Genomic DNA, 20116 nt, shown 5'->3' on the forward strand with positions numbered 1-20116 from the left:
TGGGGCTGGGGTGCGCGGAGCTCCCCCGGGCTGTGTGCATGGCCCCATCCCTATACGGGTAGCACAGGGAGGGTGCAAGGTGCAGTGGTTTTTAGCACAAGCTCAGGCACGGACTGGGGACAGAGCAGGAGCAGCTCAAGCTGCGGGGGCAGGGAGGGAGGGGGTGTCAGAGCCCCCAGAGATCAGGGCACTAGGGGGGGGTTGGTGGCCCAAGGACTGTTGGGGGGGGGGGGACACAACACTAGAGCCCCCAGAGCCTCGCTGGGACACGGGTGACAGGCAGCGCACCCCCATGCCTCATGCGCCACCTTGGGTTTCCGGGGCCCTTTCCATTTCGGGTAGGCGGGGGGGGGATGGGGACAGCACCCGCCTCCCCCCGCATCGATACATCCGCTGCTGCCGGGGGGGGGGGGCAGGAAGCAAGGGGGGGCTCCCCCCAGCACTGCTTGCGCCTGCGGCACCAGCACCCGCTCCAGCAGCACCCAGCGATGGTGAGCGCCCAAAAAAACACGGGGGGGGTGGGCATGGAGCAGACTGGGAGTGAACTGGGGGGGGGGTGGGGAGGGGTTTATGCACCCCCCCCCCCCAAGTCCCCAGCCACAAGCATCAACTCCTGCCTGCTCCCTTGGTTAAATTTGGGTGGGGAGCGGTCCACGCTTTGTTCCAATTCAGTCTGTGTTGTCCTGAAGGGGGGGGGGGGGGCAGGGGGGAGACGACACAGTAGTGATGGGGCCCTGGGGTAGCCCCCTTTTCCCATGCCTGGGAGGGGCAGTCAGCTCTGTGGGATGGGTGACAACAGGGCTGGGCTGTGCTGCGGTTCCAGGGCTTGAGGGGTAGACTTGGGGGGGGGGGGGGGAGGTAGAGGTTGGGGGCGCCAGGCGGGGGGGGCATGGGGCAGGTGCTGGGGGTGGTTATGCTACAGGGATGGGGGCTGCTGGGAGCAGACTGGGGCTGCCAGGGGCTGTCTGGGGCTGCTGCGGGGGCAGCCCGGCCTGCTGCTGCAGGTGCTGCAGCTGCTGCCGACCGCAGCTTCCCGTCACGGGGCACCTGCCCCGGCACCAGCCCCTGCCCTTCTGCACGGCCCTGCCCCGCGTTCCCCCTCGGTGCTGACCCCTGCCCTGTCCCTGCAGGCTGGAGCGCGGTGCCCGCCGGCCCCGCCGCTGCTGCTGGTGCTGGCAGGGCTGGCGGCAGCGGGGGAGCCGGTGGGGAGCCGCAGCGACCGGGTGGTAGGGGCCCTGCTGGGGCTGCTGCTGTGCCTGGCCGTGGGGCTGGCCCTGGCCTGGCGCCACCTCTGCCACCTCTCGGCCGGCCGCTACCACCCCCGGCCCATGGGCCGCCGGGCCCTGGCGCTGCTGCGGAGCCGCTGGCACCAGCTGCAGGGACGGGAGGGCCCCGCCGAAGCCCCCGGGGACAGGGACGAGGACACGGCCCCGCCGGACGAGGAGGAAGAGCTGATGCCGTGGGCCCAGCACCAGCGGCAGGAGGACGAGGAGGTGGAGGACGAGGAGGAGAAGGAGGAGGAGAAGGATGACGAGGAGGAGGAAGAGGAAGAGGAGGAGGCAGCCGCGGCCCCGCTGGAGGCTGAGCAGAGCCCCCCGGGCGTGCCGCAGGCGCTGGGTGGCAGTGCCGAGGCGCTGCTCAGCGACATGCACGCCTTCTCGGGGACGGCCACCTGGGGGGACGCACGGCCCCACGTCACCGCCCTCTGACATCACCGCCCTCTGACGTCACCGCCCTCTGACGTCACCGCCCTCTGACGTCACCACGCCCGCCCCAAGCCCTGGCAGAGCCACGCAATTGGCTGTGCGGGCCTGCCGCTGACCAATAAAGAGACGTTGCCACTCCTGGGGGCGTGGTTTGGCGAAGGGGGTGGAGCTTGGGGCGGGGCAAAGGGGCGGTGGGAGGAGCCTAGTGGGGGGCGTGGCCTGGGGAAGGGGAGGGACAAAGGGGGGCAGCACATGGCCCAGAGCTGGGAGGTGGTGAAAAGGGGCGGAGCCTGGGGGGGTGTGGCAATGAAAGGGGGCGTGGCTAGACAGAGGGGGCGTGGCTATGCAGATAGCAGGGGCGCCCCCCCAGCCCCCCAAGCAGAGGGCAGCCAGGCCTGATCAATGCTTTAATTGGCACTCGCCCCACCACCGGGGGCACAGCCCCACGGCCCGGACCCCCCCCGCGGAAGCAGCATGGGGGCAGGGGGCGGTGCCGGCGTCCCCCCACCGTGCCAGCACCAGCAGCTCCGCGGGGCCCCCCCTCTCCCCGCGGCCAGCACCGGGACGGGGCCCCCCCCCGCCCCGGCACCACGCAGGGCCCCTCCTCACCCGGTGGCGCGTCCCCCTGTGGGTGTCCCCCCCCCCCCCACCGCCCTCCCTACCTGGGCACCCGCCCCCGCCCCCCCTTCGCCTTCTTGGTGCCCACGGCGGTCTTGATGGGCAGGGGGGCTGTGCCCTCGGGCGGTGGGGGCAGGCTGGGCCCCAGCTCCATGGGCTCTGCTGCCGCCGCTGCCCCCGGCTTGAAGGGCTCGAAGGGGGAGAACTTCACGGGGCTGTGGGGGGGGTAGGTGGTGAGGGGGGGGGGCACGCTGCACCCCCTCCTCCCCAGTGCCTCCCCCCCCCAGCACCAGTACCTGACAGGGGTGCGGGGGCTGCTGTTGAGGCGCCGGGGGGAGCGCACCTTGGGCTGGAAGGAGAACCCCTCCTTGATGCTCTCCAGCACCGAGGGGGCCACGTAGGTGAAGCCCTGTGTGGGGAGGGGGCACGTCAGGGGGGGGCAGGTCAGGAACCCCCACCCCACCCCCCCCAGTGCCCCCCCCGGTACCAGGAAGGCCTGGTTGGCGCTCTCGCTGATGGCTGCGTCGTCTGGGCTGTCCACGGGCGTCTGGCGGGTGAAGCGGGTGTCGAACTGGCTGACGTCTTCCTCCGACTGCTGCGGGGATGCGGCTGCTCTTGACGGCCCCCCCACAAAGAGGAGACGGAGCTGCCCCCCCCAACCCTCCCCCCCCCCCCAGTACCAGGCAGGGTTTGAAGGGCGGGTCCAGCCTGCGGGCCAGCAGGTCGTCCCAGTTGATGTGGCGGAAGAAGGGCTGCTTCTGCAGGAGGAGTGGGAAGGGGGGGGTCACGGGGGGGGGGGGCATCACTGGTGACACCTCCCCCCTGCCCCACTCCTACCTGCACATCAGCTGCATCGCCTGGGCCCCCCCCGACCCGCTGGCTGGGGTTCCTCTTGAGGAACTGGAAGAGAAGGGGCAAGGGGGTGTTCCAGTGCTCCCCCCAAGGGGGGTGTTCCAGTGCTGCCCCCCCAAAAGCAGGGGGTACTGGGGGCTGGGGGGGATGGCTCAGGCACCTTTTTGAGCAGGTCACGGGCGTCGGGTGTCAGGTAGGGCGGCAGCACGAGCTTCCCCTTCAGGATCTTGTCGATGGTTTTCTTGCGGTTCTCGGCCGTGAAAGGGGGCTGCAAGGGGAGGGGGTGGCAGCGATGAAGGGGGCCCCCCCCCGGGACTGCCCCCCTACCCCCCCCCAGTCCCTGAGCAGGAGGCCAACTTGCCGATCCGGTGAGCATGTCGTACATCAGGGCGCCCAGGCTCCACCAGTCCACCGCCCTGTTGTGCCCGCTGCGCACCAGGATCTCGGGGGCCCTGGGGGGGGGGCACCCTGAGCACTGGGCCCTCCCAACCCCTTTCCGCCCTCCCCCCCCATCCCATCGGGCTCACATGTACTCGATGGTGCCGCAGAAGGTGTGGGTGACGGCCCCGTCATGGATGGACTCCTTGCACAGCCCAAAGTCCGTCAGCTTGATGTGCCCTTGGAGGGGGGGGGCAGGGGGGTGGAGTCAGTCCCCAACACGCTGCCCCCCACAGCCCCCCCCGACCCCTGCCCACCCTGGCTGTTGAGCATGATGTTCTCTGGCTTGAGGTCACGGTAGATGATGCCGTTGGAGTGCAGGTGGCCCAGCGCCAGCGTGATCTCGCTAAGGTAGAAGCTGCGGCGGGGGGGGGTGTGGGCGAGCGGCACCGGGGGCCCCCCCGCACCCCTTCACCCTGGGGGGCAGGACGCGATACACCAGAGTCAGCCGTCCCTACCAGGCGGTGTCCTCCAGGAAGATGCCCTCGCGCTCCAGCTGCATGAAGAGCTCCCCGCCTGCAAGGCACAGCCCCGGGGTGGCCCTGAGCCTTCACCGGGCTCTGTCCCATCCCGTGTCCCCCCCCCCTGCCCAGCGCCGCGCCGCCCGCACCGCTGAGGCACTCCAGGATGAGGTAGAGTTTGCCGCCCGTCTGGAAGGCGTAGATGAGGTCCACGATGAAGGGGTGCTTGACGGCCTCCAGGATGTTCCGCTCGGCCCGTGTGTGCGCCGTGTCTTTGGCGTTGCAGGCGATCTTGGCCTGGGGAGGGGGGGTGGGAGGAGGAGGAAGGGGGCGGTGAGGGGGGGCCCGTGCTGGCGGCGGGGGCACGCTGGGGGCCACGCTACCTTCTTCAGGACCTTCATGGCGAAGATCTTCCCCGTGTTGGTGCCCTGCACTTTGCGGACCTGGAAGACCTGGGGAGCGGTGGTGGAGGTGGGGAGGCAGCTCGGGAGCAGCCCCCCCCCGAGCCCCGGGGGCCCCGCGCTGGCTGCCGGGGGGCAGCCCCCCCCCACCTTGCCGTAGCCGCCCTTGCCCAGGACGCGGAGCAGCTCGAAGCAGTGGGGGCCGATGTGCTCGGGGCCGTTGTTGACGCTGCTCTCGGAGATCTCGATCTCCTCGTAGTGCCCCACGGGCCTGCGGGGACGGGCGGTGAGCGGGGACGGGGCCCCCGGCGCCCCCCCCGGCATCCCGCACTTACTCCAGGCCGTTCCCCCGGGGCTCCAGCTCCATCTCCTGCGGGGGGACGCCGCGTCGGTGCCCGCCCAGGGCGGGGGTCCCCCTCCCGCTGCCCGTCCGTCCCTCGCTCCGTCCGTCCGTCCCCCCGCCCCTCGTCCCCAGCGCTGACGGCCCCCGGTGCACCTCCCCGTCCCGCCCCAGCCCGGCTCTGTCCCGGTGCTCAGCCCCGTCCCCAGCCCGTCCCGGTGCCCCCGTCCCCAGCCCGTCTGCAGCCCCACCGGGTCCCGGTCCCCGCTGTCCTCCCCCCGCCGCCTCCGCCGTCCCCCGCCAGTCCCGGTACCGCCGCTCCCATTCCCGGTGCGGTTCCCCCGTCCGCAGCCCCGTCCCCGCTCCCCTGTCCCCCCGCCAGTCCCGGTGCCCCCGTCCCGGTGCCCCGCGCCCAACCGGCCCCGGCCCCTCCGCTCCCAGACGCCCCCGTCCCGGTTCCCGGTTCTCCCGACAGCCCCCGGCCCGGCTCACGGCGCCCAGCTCGGGCTCCTCCCCGTCGCTGCCCTCCTCGGTCTCCAGGTCGATGTCGAACACCCCCGCCATGGCGGCGCCGCACCGGGACCGCCGCACCCGCCCCGCCCCGCCCCCGCGTCACGGGGGGACCCCGGCATCCCCGCCGCGGGGCACCACGGGAAATGTAGTCCGGGACGCGGCCCCGCCCCCCCTCGCCGAGGCCACGCCCCCTTCGCCGAGGCCACGCCCCCTTTCGCCGAGGCCACGCCCCCCGACCCGGGGCCACGCCCCCGCGGCGGCTCGGGTATCGGGGTGGCCCTGCAAAGGGCAGGGGTCGGCCCCAAATGTCAGCGCCGGCCCGCGGGGGGGCCCCGCCGCGGGGGGGGGGGGCCGGGAGGGGGAACTGCCCGCAGAAAGTGGGACAGCGACACGGCCCCGGTGCTCCACAGCCTTTATTGGGGGGTCTAGGGCACTGCCTGGGCTGTGTTATTGTAGGGTCGCTGCTGTTACCGGGGGGTCTTGGGCACTATGTTGGCTGTGTGTTGTTGTAGGGTCACTGCTGCTACCGGGGGGTCTTGGGCATTACGTGGGCTGTGTTATTGTAGGGTCACTGCTGCTACCGGGGGGTCTTGGGCACTGCGTGGGCTGTGTGTTATTGTAGGGTCACTGCTGTTACCAGGGGTCTAGGGCGCTACATGGGCTGTGTTATTGTAGGGTCACTGCTGTTACTGGGGGGTCTTGGGTGCTACATGGGCTGTTATTGTAGGGTCACTGCTGCTACTGGGGGCCTAGGGCACTGCGTGGGCTGTGTGTTATTGTAGGGTCACTGCTGTTACTGGGGGGTCTCAGGTGCTACACGGGCTGTGTGGTTTTTTAGGGTCACTATTCCCCCCCAGTAAGGGGGGTCTTGGGCACTACACGGCTACTCAAGCTGTGTTATTGTAGGATTGCTGCTGTTACTGGGGGGTCTCGGGCGCTACATGGGCTGTGTTATTGTAGGGTTGCTGCTGTTACTGTGGCATCTGTTGCTGTCAGACCACTCGATGGTGACGAGGGGTGACAGGGCAGCAGTGGCTATTACACACTGCGTTGTCACACGGCATCTCCTGAGGGCCCAGCTTGTCCTCGTGGACCCTTCCCAGGGCCGTGTGTCATGGGAGAGTCTCCCCACGTTTGTTATGGCAGGGTCTCCCTCACTCTGGTTTGTTATTGTAGGGTCTACCCAGTGATGGTGTTTCCTCACAGGGTCTCCCCATGCCGGTCTCTTATTGTAGGGTTTCCCCATGTTCATCTGCTATTGCAGGGTCTCCCCATGCTCATTTATCATAGGGTCTCCCCACGCTGGTTCATTATTGTGGGACCTCCCTGTGCTCTCTGTTATTGCGGGGTCTCCCTGTGCTGGCTGGTCCTACTGCCATTGTGGAGTGGCATGGGTGCCATGGGGGCCACCCCATTACCATAGGCTCGTTAACGAGGGGGCCCCGTCCCTGCCTCCCCTGGGGACGGCACAGGGATGGCTGGGCAGGGGTCTCAGGACTCCCCCTGGGCTCTGTCCCCGTGCCACGGGGAGCGAGCAACACGGGTGACAAGGCCCAGGGAGGGCTCAGGGGGAGGAGGTGGTGAAGGGGACACGTCGGGGGGCCGGGGGGAGCCGGGGGGCGCCGGGGGCTGGGCAGGCAGGGCCGTGGGTCAGGACCTCTGCGCCACCCCCCCGCCCCGCTCCCCGCCGGGGCTATTTGAAGTGGGAGAGGAAATGGTCGACGGGGTAGCGTGGCGAGTCGATGCCCAGCGCCTGGCAGAGCCCCAGCAGGCGCCCGCAGGCCTCGGCTGGGCTGCCCCCGGCGCAGGCCACGCTCAGGCAGGGCTCCTCGTACTGGCCGCCCGCCTCCTCGAAGAGCGGGTTGAGCCGCACCAGCCCGCGCCGCTGCAGGCCCTGCAGGGCCGCCAGCCCGCCGTGGCGCAGCGCCGGGCCGTGCTCGGAAGCCAGGCACATGACGCCCGCCAGGTGGGCGCGGGGCGCGGGGCGGGCGGGCAGCACGGGCGGCAGCCCCAGCGCCACCAGCACGGCCGCCAGCAGCAGGTCGGGGCCGTAGACGGCGCGGATCCAGTCGCGCAGGTAGAAGCCGCCCATGCGCGGGTTGATCTCCAGCAGGCGTGGGCCGCCGGGGCCCAGCTTCAGCTCCACGTTGAAGACGCCGTCGAGCAGCCCGCAGGCCCGGCAGCACTGCAGGGCCGCCCGCACCAGCTGGGCCTGCCGGTCGGCGGGCAGGCAGGAGGGCAGCACGGCCGCCGTCTCCAGGAAGGCGGGCAGGCGCGTGGGGCCGTTGTCCGACACCCAGGCGCCCAGCAGCCGCCCCTCGAACAGCACCAGGTCGACGTCGTGCTCGGTGCCCGGCACGTACTCCATCAGCAGCATGGCGTTGCCCCAGCCCAGCCCGATGCCCGGGTAGTCGGTGTCGGCACGCAGGTCGCGCCACAGCCGGGCGGCGTGCGCGTGGCACTGCCGGGCGCTCTCCACCAGCCGCACGCCCACGCCGCCCGCCCCGAACTCCAGCTTGGCCACGGCGGGGAAGGGGACGACACCCGCCGCCCGCTCCACGTCCCCGTGGCTGCGCAGCCGCCGGCAGGGCACGGCGAAGGCGGCGGGTGGCGGGCGGCCACGGCAGCAGCACTGCAGGTGCTGGTGGGTCCGGCTCTTCTGCTTGGCCAGGCGGACGGCAGCGGGCGGGCTGCCGCGCAGCCCCAGCCGCTGGCACACCAGCGCCGCCAGCACCACGCAGTCATCCCAGTAGGAGAGGCAGGCGTGGGGCCGCAGGTCCCGGGCGCGCACCATCTCCACCACCCGCTCAGCGTGCTCCTCGTCGCGCTGGTGCTCCCGGCTGTCGTAGGGCAGGAAGGTCTGCACCAGCCCCGCCGCAAAGTGCTCCGGGTCCGACTCCACCAGGTGGATCTGCGCAGCCACCACACGGGCATCACTGTGGTATGGGGACGGGGGACGGGTGCCCACCCCCGGCCCCACGCCGCCCCCCTCAGCCCATGCAGAAGGAGAGCAGGTCGGAGACCACCCGCAGTGCGAGCACTGCTGCAGCGCAGCCGCTGCCTGCGGGGCGGTGACCGGTGTTCACTCTGGAACCTACTGACAGCCCCATTTCCTCCTTACCCTCAAGCCATATTCGCGGGCTGCTTCCCAAACGAAACTCTTGCTGACGCCGCCGGCCCCGATGAGTAGGATGTCCTTGCCCTCTACCAGGTGGCACTGTGCCCGGTGGAGCAGGGCTTCTGCCAGCAGCCGGGGCAGGTCACCAGCAGGCTCCCCCACGTCGCGCCCCATGGCCTCAGCCAGCAGGCAGGTCTCCAAGCACCGCTGGCAGTTGGCAGAGAGGGCCACCAGCTCCAGGGTGTCATCCACACATGACAGCAGGAAATCCACACCTGGGGGACATGGTGGGAACGGCGCACTCAGCACCCCAGGGCTGCCCTCCCCCTGCCCCTGCAGGAGCACCCCCAGGGGCTGGTGCTCACCAAGGATGTCGGTGCGGGCGCGGGCGCCACCACGCTGTGCGGGGCTCAGCTCGGCTTCAGCGGCCAGGAGGGCGGCCATGGCGTCCTCAGCAGCCCCCCGCAGCCGCTCCGCCAGTGCCTGCCGGTGCCCCGGGTCCGCCAGGCCCCACTGCTGCAGGCTGGAGTCCAGGCCCAGGGGCAGCGCCGCCCCATGCCGTACCGGCGCCTCCGCGCGCCCCATGCCACATGCCACCTGTGGGGACACGCCGCCACCGGCACGGGGACATGGGCCACCCCCGGGGACGCCCAGAGCCACCAGGTGCCGACACCCCACAGCTCGCGGTCACCCCCACCCTGCCGCACCCACCGCCAAGCACAGGGGCCACATGAACGGGAGGGGGGGGGTTCCCGACCCCACCCAAGGGTGTGGCACCCCCACCCTCGCGCCCGGGCCGTACCTGGCAGAGCTGGGGCCGGTCCCCCCAGGACCGGCAGACGACGGTGCAGATGCGCAGGGCCACGGGCAGCCGCGGGGCTGCGCTGCCTGGGGGGCGAGGGACAGGGCAGGGACGCGCCGCAGCCCGAGGACAGGAACGTGGGGAGGGGGCCCTGCCGCCCCCCCCCCCAACCCACCCCCGGTCGCAGGGCAGCCCAGTGTGGCACCACCACCACCACGGCCACCCCCAGCCCCCTGGGATGGTGGGGGGCCAAGGACGGTCCCCCCGCCTCCCTACCTGCCCCCTTACGATGGGCACTGCCCCCCAGCTCAGGGGACAGGAGGGGGCCAGGGCAGTCACCTCCCCCCCCTCCCTAGGGGGCTGCAAGGGTCCGGGGTGGCCCCCACCCCGGGGTTTGGACATGAGGCTGACAGCGACCATGGGAGCTCCAGGGGGCCCTTCCCAGGGATGGTGGGAGCTCCAGGGGGCCCTTCCCGCCCCTCTCCCCCCCCGGGGGTGGTGGGCGCCCGAGGGGGGGTCTTACGTGGGGGGGGCGCGGGCAGGCGGGTGGTGGGCACCAGGGCCTCCAGCAGGACGCTCTCCTCCTCCTGCAGCCCACTCAGCCGGGCCACCACCGCCGCCGCCACCGCCGCCCCCTCCGCCTTCCCGTGGGTGCTGCGAGTGCCTGTCCCACGCCACCGCCACCCTGCCGGCCGCACCGCCACCTGCATGCAGCGTGGTGTCACCCCCTGCCGCCTCGCCACAGCACCCCTCGCCCCCTGCCACCCGCTCCCACCACCACCCCGTGGCCGTCCCACCAAGCCGCGCCACCACTCGGTGCTTGTGACTGGCACCCCACAGCCGCCCCCGAGTGTCCCGCTGCTGCTCCCTGCCCCCACGCCCCAGCCCCACAGCCCCCCACCCAGCCCGCGGTGCCACCCAGTGCCCACCTGGCTGTAGGGCTTCATGGCAGTGCCCCCCAGGAAGGCGCCCACTTCCTCCCGCACCAGGCTCTCCTGGCCCTGGGGGTCCTCCAGCCGCACCAGGCGCACCCCAGGGGGTGCGGGGTCCTCAGGCAGGGCCCCCTCCGTTCCCAGGACAAAGGCCAGGGTGGGGGGCACGAGCAGGCCAGCACGGGCAGCCAGCACCCGGCGGGTAGCCACCGGGTCCTCCAGCCACTGGGCCAGTGGCACTGAGCCCCCCGTGGGACAGTCGAGGTCGCGGGCCAGCTCGCCCACCCAGCTGCTCTCAGTCCCGGGGCTGAAGGTGCCCGTCACGTAGGTGGCCCTCCGGGGGGGCACAAACACCTCCAGGGTGCTGTGGCCCCCCGCCTCGAAGGAGACTCCCTGGGAGAGCAGCAGTGACCAGGCGCCTGGGGACGTCTCCGAGGGCACCCGGCTGGCCCAGGTGGGTGAGAGGCACAGCACCATGGCACCTGCGGGTGGGCAGGGGTGTGGGCAGTGGCTGTGCCCCCTGTGCTGGGCACCCACCCTGGGTGGGACGTGGGGGGAGCTCGTGGCTGCCCGTTATGGGGGACTGGGGGCCGTACGCACCTGGGCAGCGGGAGCCACCCTCCAGCAGGACGGGCAGGAAGGCGGTAGGGGAGCCCAGGATGCAGACAGTCATGTCCAGTGGACCGAATCCTGCCAGCGAGGTGGTGGTCAGCAGGCATGGGACCCCACTGCCACCCCGTCTCTGGCACCCCAGTGCCAGGACACAGCCTGGCGCTGTGTCCCCAGCTCCCAGCCCCCGTGACCCCCATGCCCAGTACCCGTGCGGGGCTCCTTGGTGTGGTCCACGGTGAGGGGCAGCCCCTCCTGGCGCAGGGCACTCTGCAGCAACTCGTAGCCATGGGTGGCTGAGTCAGGGTCCCCGGTGTCCTCGGGGACCTCGCCATCAGACACCTCCTCGTCCAGCCAGCCCGGGCACAGTGCCTCCGGCCCTGCCCACTCCTGCTCCTTCGGGCTCAGCGGCTGCTCCACGCTGACCTGGTCCACTGAGAGCTGCCGCGGGGCACAGCCGGGGCTGGAACCGGGTGGCTGCCGTGGGGGTTGCCACGGGGCACAGACGGGGCAGGGATGGGGCCAGCAGTGGGACAGATGAGGGGCGAGCACGGGGGCGATGGAGCTGGCGTGGGGGCGATGGGGCGGGCGTGGGGTTCAGGGCAGCATGGGGCAGGCATGGGGCAGTGCCGCAGCACGGGGCAAGGGGGTTGGGGGGCTGTGGGGGTGCCCAGGCACGGAGCCACCGCCTTGGGGACAGCAGGGCAGTGCCAGCTCCCAGACAAAGCGTCCCCTTGTCCCCGCGGGGTCACGCGGCGGGTGGGCACGGCACTGCCACGCCGAGTGCCCGGTACCGCCGAGCCCCGCCGGGAAGAGCCCCCCCCCGCCTGGACGCTCCCGGGACCACTCACCATCCTGGCGTCGGGGGGCTGCAAAAGACAGAGGGGCCGAGTCAGCCGAGTTCGGCAGGGACCCCCGGGGTGTCCTGGGGTCCCCTCGGTGCCAGCCCCGGTGTCCCTTCTCCCCCCCCCCCCCCCCCCGCACCCCTCGGTGCCAGCCCTGCTGACTGGGGCAGCTCCGGCTGAGCCCCGGCAGGGATTATCCTAATCCGGCGTCAGCTCAGCCCCACCGGGGACCCCCCTGCGCCCGGTGCCAAGGTGCCCTGGGGCTGTGGGCCCGGGCGCGCCCCCCCCACCCCCGGGTGCCCCAGCCCAGCGGCTCTGGCGCGGGGGGAAACTGAGGCACGGGCGTCCCCTGGCCAGCACGGACAGCCGCGGACCCCACGGGGGCCCCTGGACGGTGTCCACGCGACGGGGGCGACCCCGGTGGCGGGACGCCCCCTCCCCGCCCCCCGGCGAGCCCTTTCGCCGCGGTACCTGCGCGGGGCCCGCGGTCGCGCGTGGATGGATGCCTGCCCCCGGGACAGCGCCCCGCCGGAGCCGGGGGCGCGCTCGGAGCCCTTAAAGCCCCGCGCCCACACCCCCCCCCAACGGGGGCCCGGCCCCGTGCCCCGGATTAGGCGGCGGGCACGGCGGGCGGCACAGAGCCCCATTGTCCCCGGCTGCCACCCGGCCCCTGTCGCCTGTTGCCTGTCGCCTGTCCCCAGCGCGGCGGAGATGCGGCGCCGCACGTCCCCCGGCTTAGCGCGGCAGCTGCTCGCGCTGTCGCCGTCCCCGTCCCCGCAGCGCTCTGAGCACGCCACGCACGGACACGCGTGGACACACGTGCGCAAGTCCCCGCACACGCGTGCACAGCGCACACGCACCCCCCCCACCCCACCCCGGCACCCACCGGCGGTCGCTGTGGCGGTGCCGGTGCCCGCGGCTGTCGCTGCCCGCAGAGCCCTGTGCCCGGTTCTGCACCGGCGGTGCCTCCAGCCCGGGCGGGGCGGCCCCGGGGGAGGGCGCGGGGCGGGGACGGGGGGCGGGGGGTGCGGGGAGGCGGCCAGCGGGGGTTGGGGCACCCGGGGGTCGCCCGGGGACAGCGGCGCAGCTGACACCGCGGGGCTGAAATGTCACGGACGGGGGCCACGGGCACGCGGCCCGGGCTGGCGGCGCGCGTGGCACGCGGGGAGCGGACGGCACCGGGGGCACGCGTGGCACGGCACGGCACGGCACGGCACGGCACGGCACGGCACGGCACGGCAAAGCGCCCCACGGCGCGGCACGGCACGGCGCGGCACACGCCGTCTCCCCCGCTCCCCACGGAGGCCCCCACGGGAGTCTCCGCGGCACGGGGGTGGCAACAGCCTCCCGGCAACGGTCCCGCGTGGCCGCACCGGCACAGCCCCGAGACGCGGCCCCGCCGGGCGGGAGCGGGCACCGGGGGGTGCGGGCACGGGGCACGCACGGAGCGGGGCGGCGGGGGCAGAGCTGCGCCTGTCCCCCCGCGCCCCCCCCCCCGACCCCCCCCGGTGCTGTCCCGTGTCCCGCGTCACGTGTCCCGGTGCCTCCGTGCCCCCCGGTGCTGTCCCGTGCCCCCTGTCACGTGTCCCGGTGCCCCGCTGCCCCCCGGTGCCGTCACATGTCCCGGTCCCGTGCACCCCGCGGTGCACCCCCGGGGCTGTCCGTGTCCCCCCTGCCCCCCAGTGCTGTCGCCCATCCCAAATCCCGTCTCCCTCACGTCCCCCGGTGCTGTCCCGTGTCACCTACCCAAGTCCCCACCCCGGCGCCCCGGTGCCCACCGTGTCCCGTGTCCCCCCACGCTCCCCGGTGCTGTGCCGTGTCCCAGTGTCCCGGTGCCCCGCCGGTGTCTCCGTGCCCCCCGTGCTGCCCCCTGCCTTATGTCCCGTGTCTCCTACCCCGCTGTCCCCCCCCCATCCACCCACGCACGTCTTGCTGCCCCCCGGTGCTGCCCCGTGTCCCCCCACGTCCCCCGGTGCTTCCTCTTGCCCCACTTCCCGCGTCCCCCCCATGTTCCCCGGTGCCGTCCCGTGTCCCCTATCCCGTGTCCCAGCGTCTCGGTGCCGTCCCGGTGCCCCCGCTATGTCTCCGTGCCCCGCGGTGCAGCCCCTTGTCCTACGTCCCGCGTCCCGGTGCCCTCCCGCTGCCTTCCCGTGTCCCCTGTCCCGGTGCCCGCCGTGTCCCGGTGCCCCCGGTGCTGTCCCGCGTCCCTTATCCCGGTGCCCGCCGTGTCCCGGTGCCCCCGGTGCTGCCCCGTGTCCCCTGTCCCGCTGACCCCCGGTGTCCCGGTGCCCCCTGTGCTGTCCCGCGTCCCCTATCCCGGTGCCCGCCGTGTCCCTGTGCCCCCCGGTGCCTTCCCGTGTCCCCCGTCCCGCCGACTCCCGGTGTCCCGGTGCCGCCCCGCGTCCCACGCCCCGTGTCCCGGTGCTGCCCCGCGTCCCCCGTCCCGGTGCCCGCCGTGTCCCGGTGCCCGCCGGCGCCGTCCCTCGTCCCCCGTCCCGGTTGCCTCCGCGTCTCGGCGGCCTCCGGCCCGGCAGGGGGCGCTGCGGCGCCGCCCCCCCGGGTCCCCGCGGGCCGCTCCCGGTGCCGGGCGGGGCGGGGCGGGGCGGGCGGCGCGCGGGGACGCAGCGTCCGGCGGCCATGGCGGACACCGAGAAGCTGAACCTGGACTCCATCATCAGCCGCCTCCTGGAGGGTGAGCGGCCCCCACGGGACCCCCCCGGCCGCCCCCTCCGGCACGGGGCCGCCGCCAACGGCCCCGCCCGCGGCACCAACGGCCCCGGGGCCCCGGCGGCCTCCGGGCCCCGCAACGGCTCCGGGGAGGGACCGGGACCGGCGGGGGGTGGACCTGAGGGGACCGGGGAGAGGGGGGGCGGGTACCGGGCCGGGCGGTCCGGGGGTGTGGGGGGGGCACGGCGGGGTCTGGGGGCGTTTACCGGCTCCGTTACCGGCTCCGTTACCGGCTCCGTTACCGGGGGGGGGTCCCGCTGACGGCCGCCCCCCCGCAGTGCAAGGGTCGCGTCCCGGGAAGAACGTGCAGCTGACGGAGAACGAGATCCGCGGGCTGTGCCTCAAGTCGCGGGAGATCTTCCTGAGCCAGCCCATCCTGCTGGAGCTCGAGGCGCCCCTCAAGATCTGCGGTGAGCACCGGGACGGGGCGGGGGCACCGGGGGCACCGGGGGGGGGGGGCGGCGGGGCCGGGCGTCACCCCGCGCTGTGCCCCCCCCCCCCCCAGGGGACATCCACGGGCAGTACTACGACCTGCTGCGCCTCTTCGAGTACGGCGGCTTCCCCCCCGAGAGCAACTACCTGTTCCTGGGCGACTACGTGGACCGGGGCAAGCAGTCCCTGGAGACCATCTGCCTGCTGCTGGCCTACAAGATCAAGTACCCCGAGAACTTCTTCCTGCTGCGCGGCAACCACGAGTGCGCCAGCATCAACCGCATCTACGGCTTCTACGATGAGTGTGAGTGCTGAGACGCCGCCGTGCCCCCCTCCAGCCCCATCCCACCCACCTTTCCCTGCCCGCCTTCGCCTCGTGTCTTCCCCGTGCCATCCCACGCTTGGCCCCGTCTGCGGTTTCTGTGACAAACGGGAGCCCCCTCGTCACCCCCGTGCCACCCGTCCCCACCGGCACCTTCTCTGCCGGGATGCGATGCCCCGTGCCTGCCCCGTGCCCCCGTCCCAGGCCCACGCTGCGTCACCCGGTGACATCCCGCGGGCAGCCGGAGCGGGGCCGGGGCTGGCGAGGCTCCGTGGGGGGGCTCCTGGCACCCACGCCACTGCCTCGCAGGCAAGCGGCGGTACAACATCAAGCTCTGGAAGACATTCACCGACTGCTTCAACTGCTTGCCCATCGCCGCCATCGTGGACGAGAAGATCTTCTGCTGCCACGGAGGTGGGCACGGTGCCCCCGGGGCGGGGGGCTGCCCTGGGGCGGGGGGCTGTCCCGGGGCGGGGGGCTGTCCCGGGGAGGGGGGCTACCCCCCGGCAGGGCCTGACGCCGCCCGCCCCGCGCAGGGCTGTCTCCCGACCTGCAGTCGATGGAGCAGATCCGGCGGATCATGCGCCCCACGGACGTGCCCGACCAGGGGCTGCTGTGTGACCTGCTCTGGTCCGACCCGGACAAGGACGTGCAGGGATGGGGCGAGAACGACCGCGGCGTCTCCTTCACCTTCGGGGCAGAGGTGGTGGCCAAGTTCCTGCACAAGCACGACCTGGACCTCATCTGCCGGGCACACCAGGTACCGCTGGGGGAGGTTGGAGGGGTGCCTGGCTCTTGCTCTGCGGTGTTTGCTCTGGGCACACCCGGGCTCCCTACAGGCAGGGGTCTCCAGGGGGTTTCCCCTCCGGAGGGGACGTTTGGGGTCTCGGGGGTGTTGCCCCAGCGGGTGGCGGGGCTCCGTAGGCTTGTGGGGGGAAGGTATTTGTCCCGGGGGGGATCGCAGGCAGGGCGCAGGGGGGATATCTGCCCCAGGGCAGTGGGGATGCCCCAGCTGAGCCCCGAGGCCCCGCAGGTGGTGGAGGACGGCTACGAGTTCTTCGCCAAGCGCCAGCTCGTGACCCTCTTCTCGGCGCCCAACTACTGCGGGGAGTTCGACAACGCGGGCGCCATGATGAGCGTGGATGAGACCCTCATGTGCTCCTTCCAGGTGGGCTGCAGCTCGGGCGGGTGGGCGGGTGGGCCTGGAGGTGGGGAAAGTGGGGGGCGGCCGCCTGCAGCCCCCCACTCATCCCCTGACCCCCAGATCCTGAAGCCGGCCGACAAGAACAAGGGCAAATACGGGCAGTTCAGCGGGCTGAACCCCGCCGGACGCCCCGTCACCCCTCCCCGCAACTCTGCCAAAGCCAAGAAGTGAGCACCCGCCGCCGGGGCCCGGGGCCCGGCCCCCCCATCAGGTCGCTCCTCTTTCCATTCGTTTTTTTATTTGTAAGATCCCGCCCCCCCCCCCACCCTCCACCGAACCAAAAGCCCCCTCTGGGGCAGGGCCCACCGGGGTGAGTGGGGCAGCCCACCCCTGGGACAGCAGTGGAGGGGGGGGCAGGAGGCTTTTTTGGGAATAAACTTGTAAAGGGTCGCGGGGGGGTGCTTTGTGTTGTGGCTGGGGGGATCCGGGGGAGCACAACCTGCGTGCCCAGGCAGTGCCAGCTGCCGCAGCAGGGCCCCAGGGCTGGTGCCAGGGGGCACCGGGGGTCTCAGCACTCGCCATCGCTGTCCTCTGCCAGCACCTCCTGGCTGGGGGCCGGGCTGGGCCCCCCCGATGTCATCACCGAGCCGAAAAACAGCGAGCGGAACTGGGGGGGAGAGGCGGGTGTCAGGGGGGAGTGCGCCCATCCCCTGCCCCCCGACACATCCGTGCCCGTCCCCCACCTTCTTGTGAGGGGGCGTCCCTGGCACAGCTCCTTCCTCCTCCTCCTCCTCCTCCTCCTCCTCCTGGGGGTCGCTTTCTATGGGACGAGGGGTGCGCAGGGGGAAGGTGGGGCTGGGGGGTGCCCCCGAATCCTCCCCGTAGCTGCCGGTTTCCATGGCAACCATGTAGGACTCGAGGTCATCGGCGAAGTCGTCAGACGGGGCAGGCGCGTGGGAGATGCTGCATGGGGAGACGGCGAGTCAGCGGGGGTGGCGTGGGGGCCGTTCACTCTGGTCCCTACTGGTGGCAGCGGTTACCCGTTGGCTGCGGGGGGCTGGGAGCTGCTCTCGGGGTCCAGGAGGGTGGCCAGGACCAGGTGTGCCTCCATCAGGGGGTCTTCCAGGGTGAAGATCGCCGGCCTGGGGGCACAGAGGGCCTGAGCACAGCGGGGTCAGGCAAGCACGGGGCGGCCAGGGCGGCTGCTCCTACCTGCCGGGCGCGTCGTAGTGGATGGTGAGGGGCAAGTTGGAGGCCTCGGCGAAAGTCAGGATTCCCTGGGCAGAGACGAGACGGAGTGAGAGCTGAGCGGGTGAAGGGGGAGGACGTTTGGGGGCGGCCCCCGGGTCACGCTCACCCGAAATTCCTTGAGGCAGAAGGTGATGCGGGAGTCCGGGACCACAGCCACCGCCTGGAACTCGTCCGGGGCCAGCCACAGCTCCGTCACCATCGCCTTGCCCAGGTCTGCGGGGAGGCCGTCAGGGGCACGGGGCGGGAAGGCACCTCCCTGTCAGCCCCCCGGCCCCCAGCTCACCGGCCCCCAGCTCACCGGCCTCGTCCTCCACGTAGCTGCGGAGGCTGATCCTGCCCCCGGGGCCGGCCCCCAGCGTCACCTCCGCCAGCGTCTGCGGGAAGTGGACCACAGCCTCCGCCAGCACCCTGCGGCACGGGGCGGGAGGGGGCTCAGCACCTCGTGTCCCACCCCCCCCCGCCACGTATCCCCGCAGCCCCCCGGTGCCCTCACCGTGCTGGGGCGCAGAGGCTGCTGGCGCAGCGCTGCGTGTCGAAGACGGCCTGCAGCCGCTCGCACTCCTGGAAGGCCAGGTTGTGGGTCCGGGTGATGCCTGGGGGGGGGTGAACGGTGGCTCAGCAGGGCCGGTGTGGCCCCCCCCGCCCGCCCCCCGGTGCCCCACTCACCGTACTTGCAGTGCAGCTGCACCACCAGGCGGCTGGCACGGGGCCGCAGCAGCACCAGGCACCGCTCCACCGTCTTCTCCAGCGCGGGCAGCGAGCGGAAGACGCCGAGGAAGGACTGGGGCGGGGGGGGCAGAGCACGGCCGTCAGTCCCCGGGGGTACCGGGAGGATACCGGGGGGGTACCGGGGGGGGTTGGCTCACCTTCATGTGCACCTTGCAGCGCGGGGGCGCGGCGGGGGGCCCGGGCTGGTACAGCTGGAAGAAGAGGGGCGCCAGGAGGAAGGAGGCGAAGGCGGAGCGCGAGGCGCTGGCGGCCCGCAGGGACAGCTGGGGGGGGGCACGGGGGCGGCACCGGGCCGTCAGCGGGCGGGCCTGCACCGGGACGAGGGGGGCGGGGGGGGGTGCTCGGGGCTCCCCCCGCCCCTCCCCAGCCCCGGTACGGCCCCGTCCCGGTGCGCAGCCCCGTACCCCGCTGCCGGTGGGCTCCAGGTACAGCTCGTCCCCGATGCGCGACAGCGCGTGCACGGCGCGGCCCAGGGCTGCGGGAGCGGAGCGGTGAGGGGGGGGGGGCCGCCACCAACACCCCCCCCCCCCCCGTGCCCCCCGGTGCCGGTGCCGGTCCCGGGCTCACCTCTGACGTTGCTACCGGCGATGACGCACTTCATGGCGGGGGGGCTGCCGGGCCCCGCCCCCCGCCCCGCCCCCCCACCTGCCGGGCCCTCTCCCCCCGCCCGCGCGGCCCCGCCGCTCCCTCCCGCCGCGCCGCCGCCGCCACCGGCCCCGCTCCCGCCCGCCGCCTTCCCATTGGACGCCAGCCCGCCTCCGCCCCGCCCCCCGCGGCCGCCCGATTGGCTGGCGCGGCTGAGTGACGGCGCGGCGGCGCTCTGCGAGCCGCGGCCCTTCACGTGACCGGGGGCGGGCCTTTCGCCCGTCTCCCTCCGCTCCGCCCCGCTCCTCAGCGGCCCGCGAAGGGGCGGGCCCTGCCCGGCCGGCCGGCACGCTATTGGACGCCGGAGCGCGGGCGGCGCGGCGGATTGGAGGACAGCCGGAGCGACGTGCCGCGCGGCCAATGGGGCCTCGACGAGCAGGGGCGGGGCGACGCCGGCCGCGCTCCCCTCCGCCGGCCCTCGGGCCACCGGCCCCCCGCGCCGCCCGCAGCTCTGCCCCGGGGCCGGGCCCGGCGGGAGCCTGCCCCGCGCGGGGCTGCTCGGCTCCGGGCCGCGGGGCAGCCCCCGCCCACCCCCGCTGCCCGGTGCGGCCCCGGCGGCGTGCTGCGGGCTGCGGGGGCCGGCGGGCTGCCCCGCCGCAAAGGTCGGCAGTGGGAGGCGGCGGCGGCACCGGGGCTGGGGCGGGGGCGCTGCCGGTGACGCAGCCCCGGGCAGGGGCAAGGCCTCGCCCACGCCGCCGGGTCTCGGCCCCGGGTGGACCGGGGGGGGGGGGGGGGGGCTGGGCTGCGGCTCCCCGGGGCGAGCGGGGCGGGGCCCGGCACGTGGCCCCCGAAATAGGGACCCCGGAACAGGGGCCCCCGCCCGCCCGCCCCCTCCCCGGGGGAGCCGCGGGGTCGGCCCGGAGCCGGCCGCCGCTCCCATCAGCCCCGCGGTGCTGCCGGCAGCCCCCGGGGACCCGCAGGCGGCTTTTCCCAACCGCCGGGCTCTGCTGGGGGGGGGGCCGATTGCCGGGGGGGAAACCGGACACCCTGCCCGCGGCAGGGGGAGTGGAGCGCACGGGGAGGCCGGCCCCGCGCTGGCGGCTGGGGGGAGGCGGGGGACCCCCCCCCGGCACTGCGGGGAGCCGGGCTCAGCCCCCCCGGACCCCCCGAGCGCCAGGGCTGGGGCAGCACCGCCGCCTCCCCCCCCCCCCCCCCCCCGGCCCGGCAGCCCCGGGCAGTGCCCGGCGGCCCCCTCACCCCAAGCAGCTTCGCTCCCGGTGCCGCCCCGCCG

The 20116-nt window shown here is 73.6% G+C and overlaps 5 protein-coding genes across 10 annotated transcripts; 2 read left to right on the plus strand and 3 right to left on the minus strand.

Moving 5' to 3' along the window:
* The first annotated feature begins 338 nt into the window (after nucleotides 1–338).
* Nucleotides 339–1845, plus strand: PTPRCAP (protein tyrosine phosphatase receptor type C associated protein). Its single transcript, XM_080595103.1, has 2 exons — nucleotides 339–491; nucleotides 1131–1845. Exons 1-2 carry the CDS (start codon nucleotides 354–356, stop codon nucleotides 1707–1709), a joined length of 717 nt encoding a protein of 238 aa, XP_080451229.1. The 5' UTR covers nucleotides 339–353; the 3' UTR covers nucleotides 1710–1845.
* A 256-nt stretch (nucleotides 1846–2101) lies between these two features.
* On the minus strand, nucleotides 2102–5437 carry RPS6KB2 (ribosomal protein S6 kinase B2). 4 transcript variants are annotated; one of them, XM_080595098.1, is made up of 15 exons: nucleotides 5309–5437; nucleotides 4812–4846; nucleotides 4627–4747; nucleotides 4459–4527; nucleotides 4225–4372; nucleotides 4073–4130; nucleotides 3872–3960; nucleotides 3704–3794; nucleotides 3538–3628; nucleotides 3337–3444; nucleotides 3162–3224; nucleotides 3005–3082; nucleotides 2812–2919; nucleotides 2621–2733; nucleotides 2102–2539 (listed from the first exon to the last, which is right to left on the minus strand). In XM_080595098.1, the coding sequence occupies exons 1-15, from the start codon at nucleotides 5378–5380 to the stop codon at nucleotides 2365–2367; spliced, it is 1419 nt and encodes a 472-aa protein (XP_080451224.1). In that variant the 5' UTR covers nucleotides 5381–5437; the 3' UTR covers nucleotides 2102–2364. The 4 variants fall into 4 exon arrangements, with proteins under 4 accessions (XP_080451224.1, XP_080451223.1, XP_080451222.1 ...); XM_080595097.1 differs by having other exon boundaries at nucleotides 2812–2916; nucleotides 3872–3972; XM_080595096.1 differs by having other exon boundaries at nucleotides 3872–3972.
* A 287-nt stretch (nucleotides 5438–5724) lies between these two features.
* CARNS1 (carnosine synthase 1) lies at nucleotides 5725–12650 on the minus strand. Its single transcript, XM_080595091.1, has 10 exons — nucleotides 12522–12650; nucleotides 11642–11659; nucleotides 11000–11231; nucleotides 10782–10871; nucleotides 10179–10663; nucleotides 9773–9953; nucleotides 9250–9335; nucleotides 8813–9044; nucleotides 8451–8722; nucleotides 5725–8240 (listed from the first exon to the last, which is right to left on the minus strand). The coding sequence occupies exons 2-10, from the start codon at nucleotides 11642–11644 to the stop codon at nucleotides 7023–7025; spliced, it is 2799 nt and encodes a 932-aa protein (XP_080451217.1). The 5' UTR covers nucleotides 11645–11659; nucleotides 12522–12650; the 3' UTR covers nucleotides 5725–7022.
* Nucleotides 12651–14192: 1542 nt separating this feature from the next.
* On the plus strand, nucleotides 14193–16710 carry PPP1CA (protein phosphatase 1 catalytic subunit alpha). Its single transcript, XM_080595107.1, has 7 exons — nucleotides 14193–14327; nucleotides 14641–14772; nucleotides 14868–15098; nucleotides 15426–15530; nucleotides 15653–15876; nucleotides 16150–16284; nucleotides 16381–16710. The coding sequence occupies exons 1-7, from the start codon at nucleotides 14273–14275 to the stop codon at nucleotides 16489–16491; spliced, it is 993 nt and encodes a 330-aa protein (XP_080451233.1). The 5' UTR covers nucleotides 14193–14272; the 3' UTR covers nucleotides 16492–16710.
* Nucleotides 16542–19296, minus strand: RAD9A (RAD9 checkpoint clamp component A). Of its 3 annotated transcripts, none has more exons than XM_080595104.1 (11): nucleotides 18808–19296; nucleotides 18645–18715; nucleotides 18378–18503; nucleotides 18178–18292; nucleotides 18005–18104; nucleotides 17795–17919; nucleotides 17618–17724; nucleotides 17473–17537; nucleotides 17301–17402; nucleotides 17004–17223; nucleotides 16542–16927 (listed from the first exon to the last, which is right to left on the minus strand). In XM_080595104.1, exons 1-11 carry the CDS (start codon nucleotides 18839–18841, stop codon nucleotides 16829–16831), a joined length of 1164 nt encoding a protein of 387 aa, XP_080451230.1. In that variant the 5' UTR covers nucleotides 18842–19296; the 3' UTR covers nucleotides 16542–16828. The 3 variants fall into 3 exon arrangements, with proteins under 3 accessions (XP_080451230.1, XP_080451231.1, XP_080451232.1); XM_080595105.1 differs by having other exon boundaries at nucleotides 17810–17919; nucleotides 18808–18965; XM_080595106.1 differs by lacking the exon at nucleotides 18645–18715 and having other exon boundaries at nucleotides 18808–18815.
* Nucleotides 19297–20116: the final 820 nt, after the last annotated feature.

The sequence above is a fragment of the Anser brachyrhynchus genome (assembly GCF_964034855.1).
Source record: "Anser brachyrhynchus genome assembly, chromosome: 5".
NCBI classification, from domain to species: Eukaryota; Metazoa; Chordata; class Aves; order Anseriformes; family Anatidae; genus Anser; species Anser brachyrhynchus.

Coding starts and splice junctions, on each gene's coding strand:
- CARNS1 (XM_080595091.1), bottom strand. Junction 10,872..10,999: donor CACCAAGGAGCCCCGCACGG/GTACTGGGCATG, acceptor CCTCGCTGGCAG/GATTCGGTCCACTGGACATG. Junction 9,336..9,772: donor CCTGCCCGCGCCCCCCCCAC/GTAAGACCCCCC, acceptor CTCGCCCCCCAG/GCAGCGCAGCCCCGCGGCTG.
- RAD9A (XM_080595104.1), bottom strand. CDS start 18,841: ATGAAGTGCGTCATCGCCGGTAGCAACGTCAGAG. Junction 18,716..18,807: donor CGCCGGTAGCAACGTCAGAG/GTGAGCCCGGGA, acceptor CCGCTCCCGCAG/CCCTGGGCCGCGCCGTGCAC. Junction 17,920..18,004: donor AGCCTCTGCGCCCCAGCACG/GTGAGGGCACCG, acceptor CCCGTGCCGCAG/GGTGCTGGCGGAGGCTGTGG.
- PTPRCAP (XM_080595103.1), top strand. CDS start 354: ATGGGGACAGCACCCGCCTCCCCCCGCATCGATACATCCGCTGCTGCC. Junction 492..1,130: donor TCCAGCAGCACCCAGCGATG/GTGAGCGCCCAA, acceptor CTGTCCCTGCAG/GCTGGAGCGCGGTGCCCGCC.
- RPS6KB2 (XM_080595099.1), bottom strand. CDS start 5,380: ATGGCGGGGGTGTTCGACATCGACCTGGAGACCGAGGAGGGCAGCGAC. Junction 4,131..4,224: donor CATCCTGGAGTGCCTCAGCG/GTGCGGGCGGCG, acceptor TGTGCCTTGCAG/GCGGGGAGCTCTTCATGCAG. Junction 3,225..3,336: donor CCCGTGACCTGCTCAAAAAG/GTGCCTGAGCCA, acceptor CTTCTCTTCCAG/TTCCTCAAGAGGAACCCCAG.
- PPP1CA (XM_080595107.1), top strand. CDS start 14,273: ATGGCGGACACCGAGAAGCTGAACCTGGACTCCATCATCAGCCGCCTC. Junction 15,099..15,425: donor CTACGGCTTCTACGATGAGT/GTGAGTGCTGAG, acceptor ACTGCCTCGCAG/GCAAGCGGCGGTACAACATC. Junction 15,877..16,149: donor TCATCTGCCGGGCACACCAG/GTACCGCTGGGG, acceptor GAGGCCCCGCAG/GTGGTGGAGGACGGCTACGA.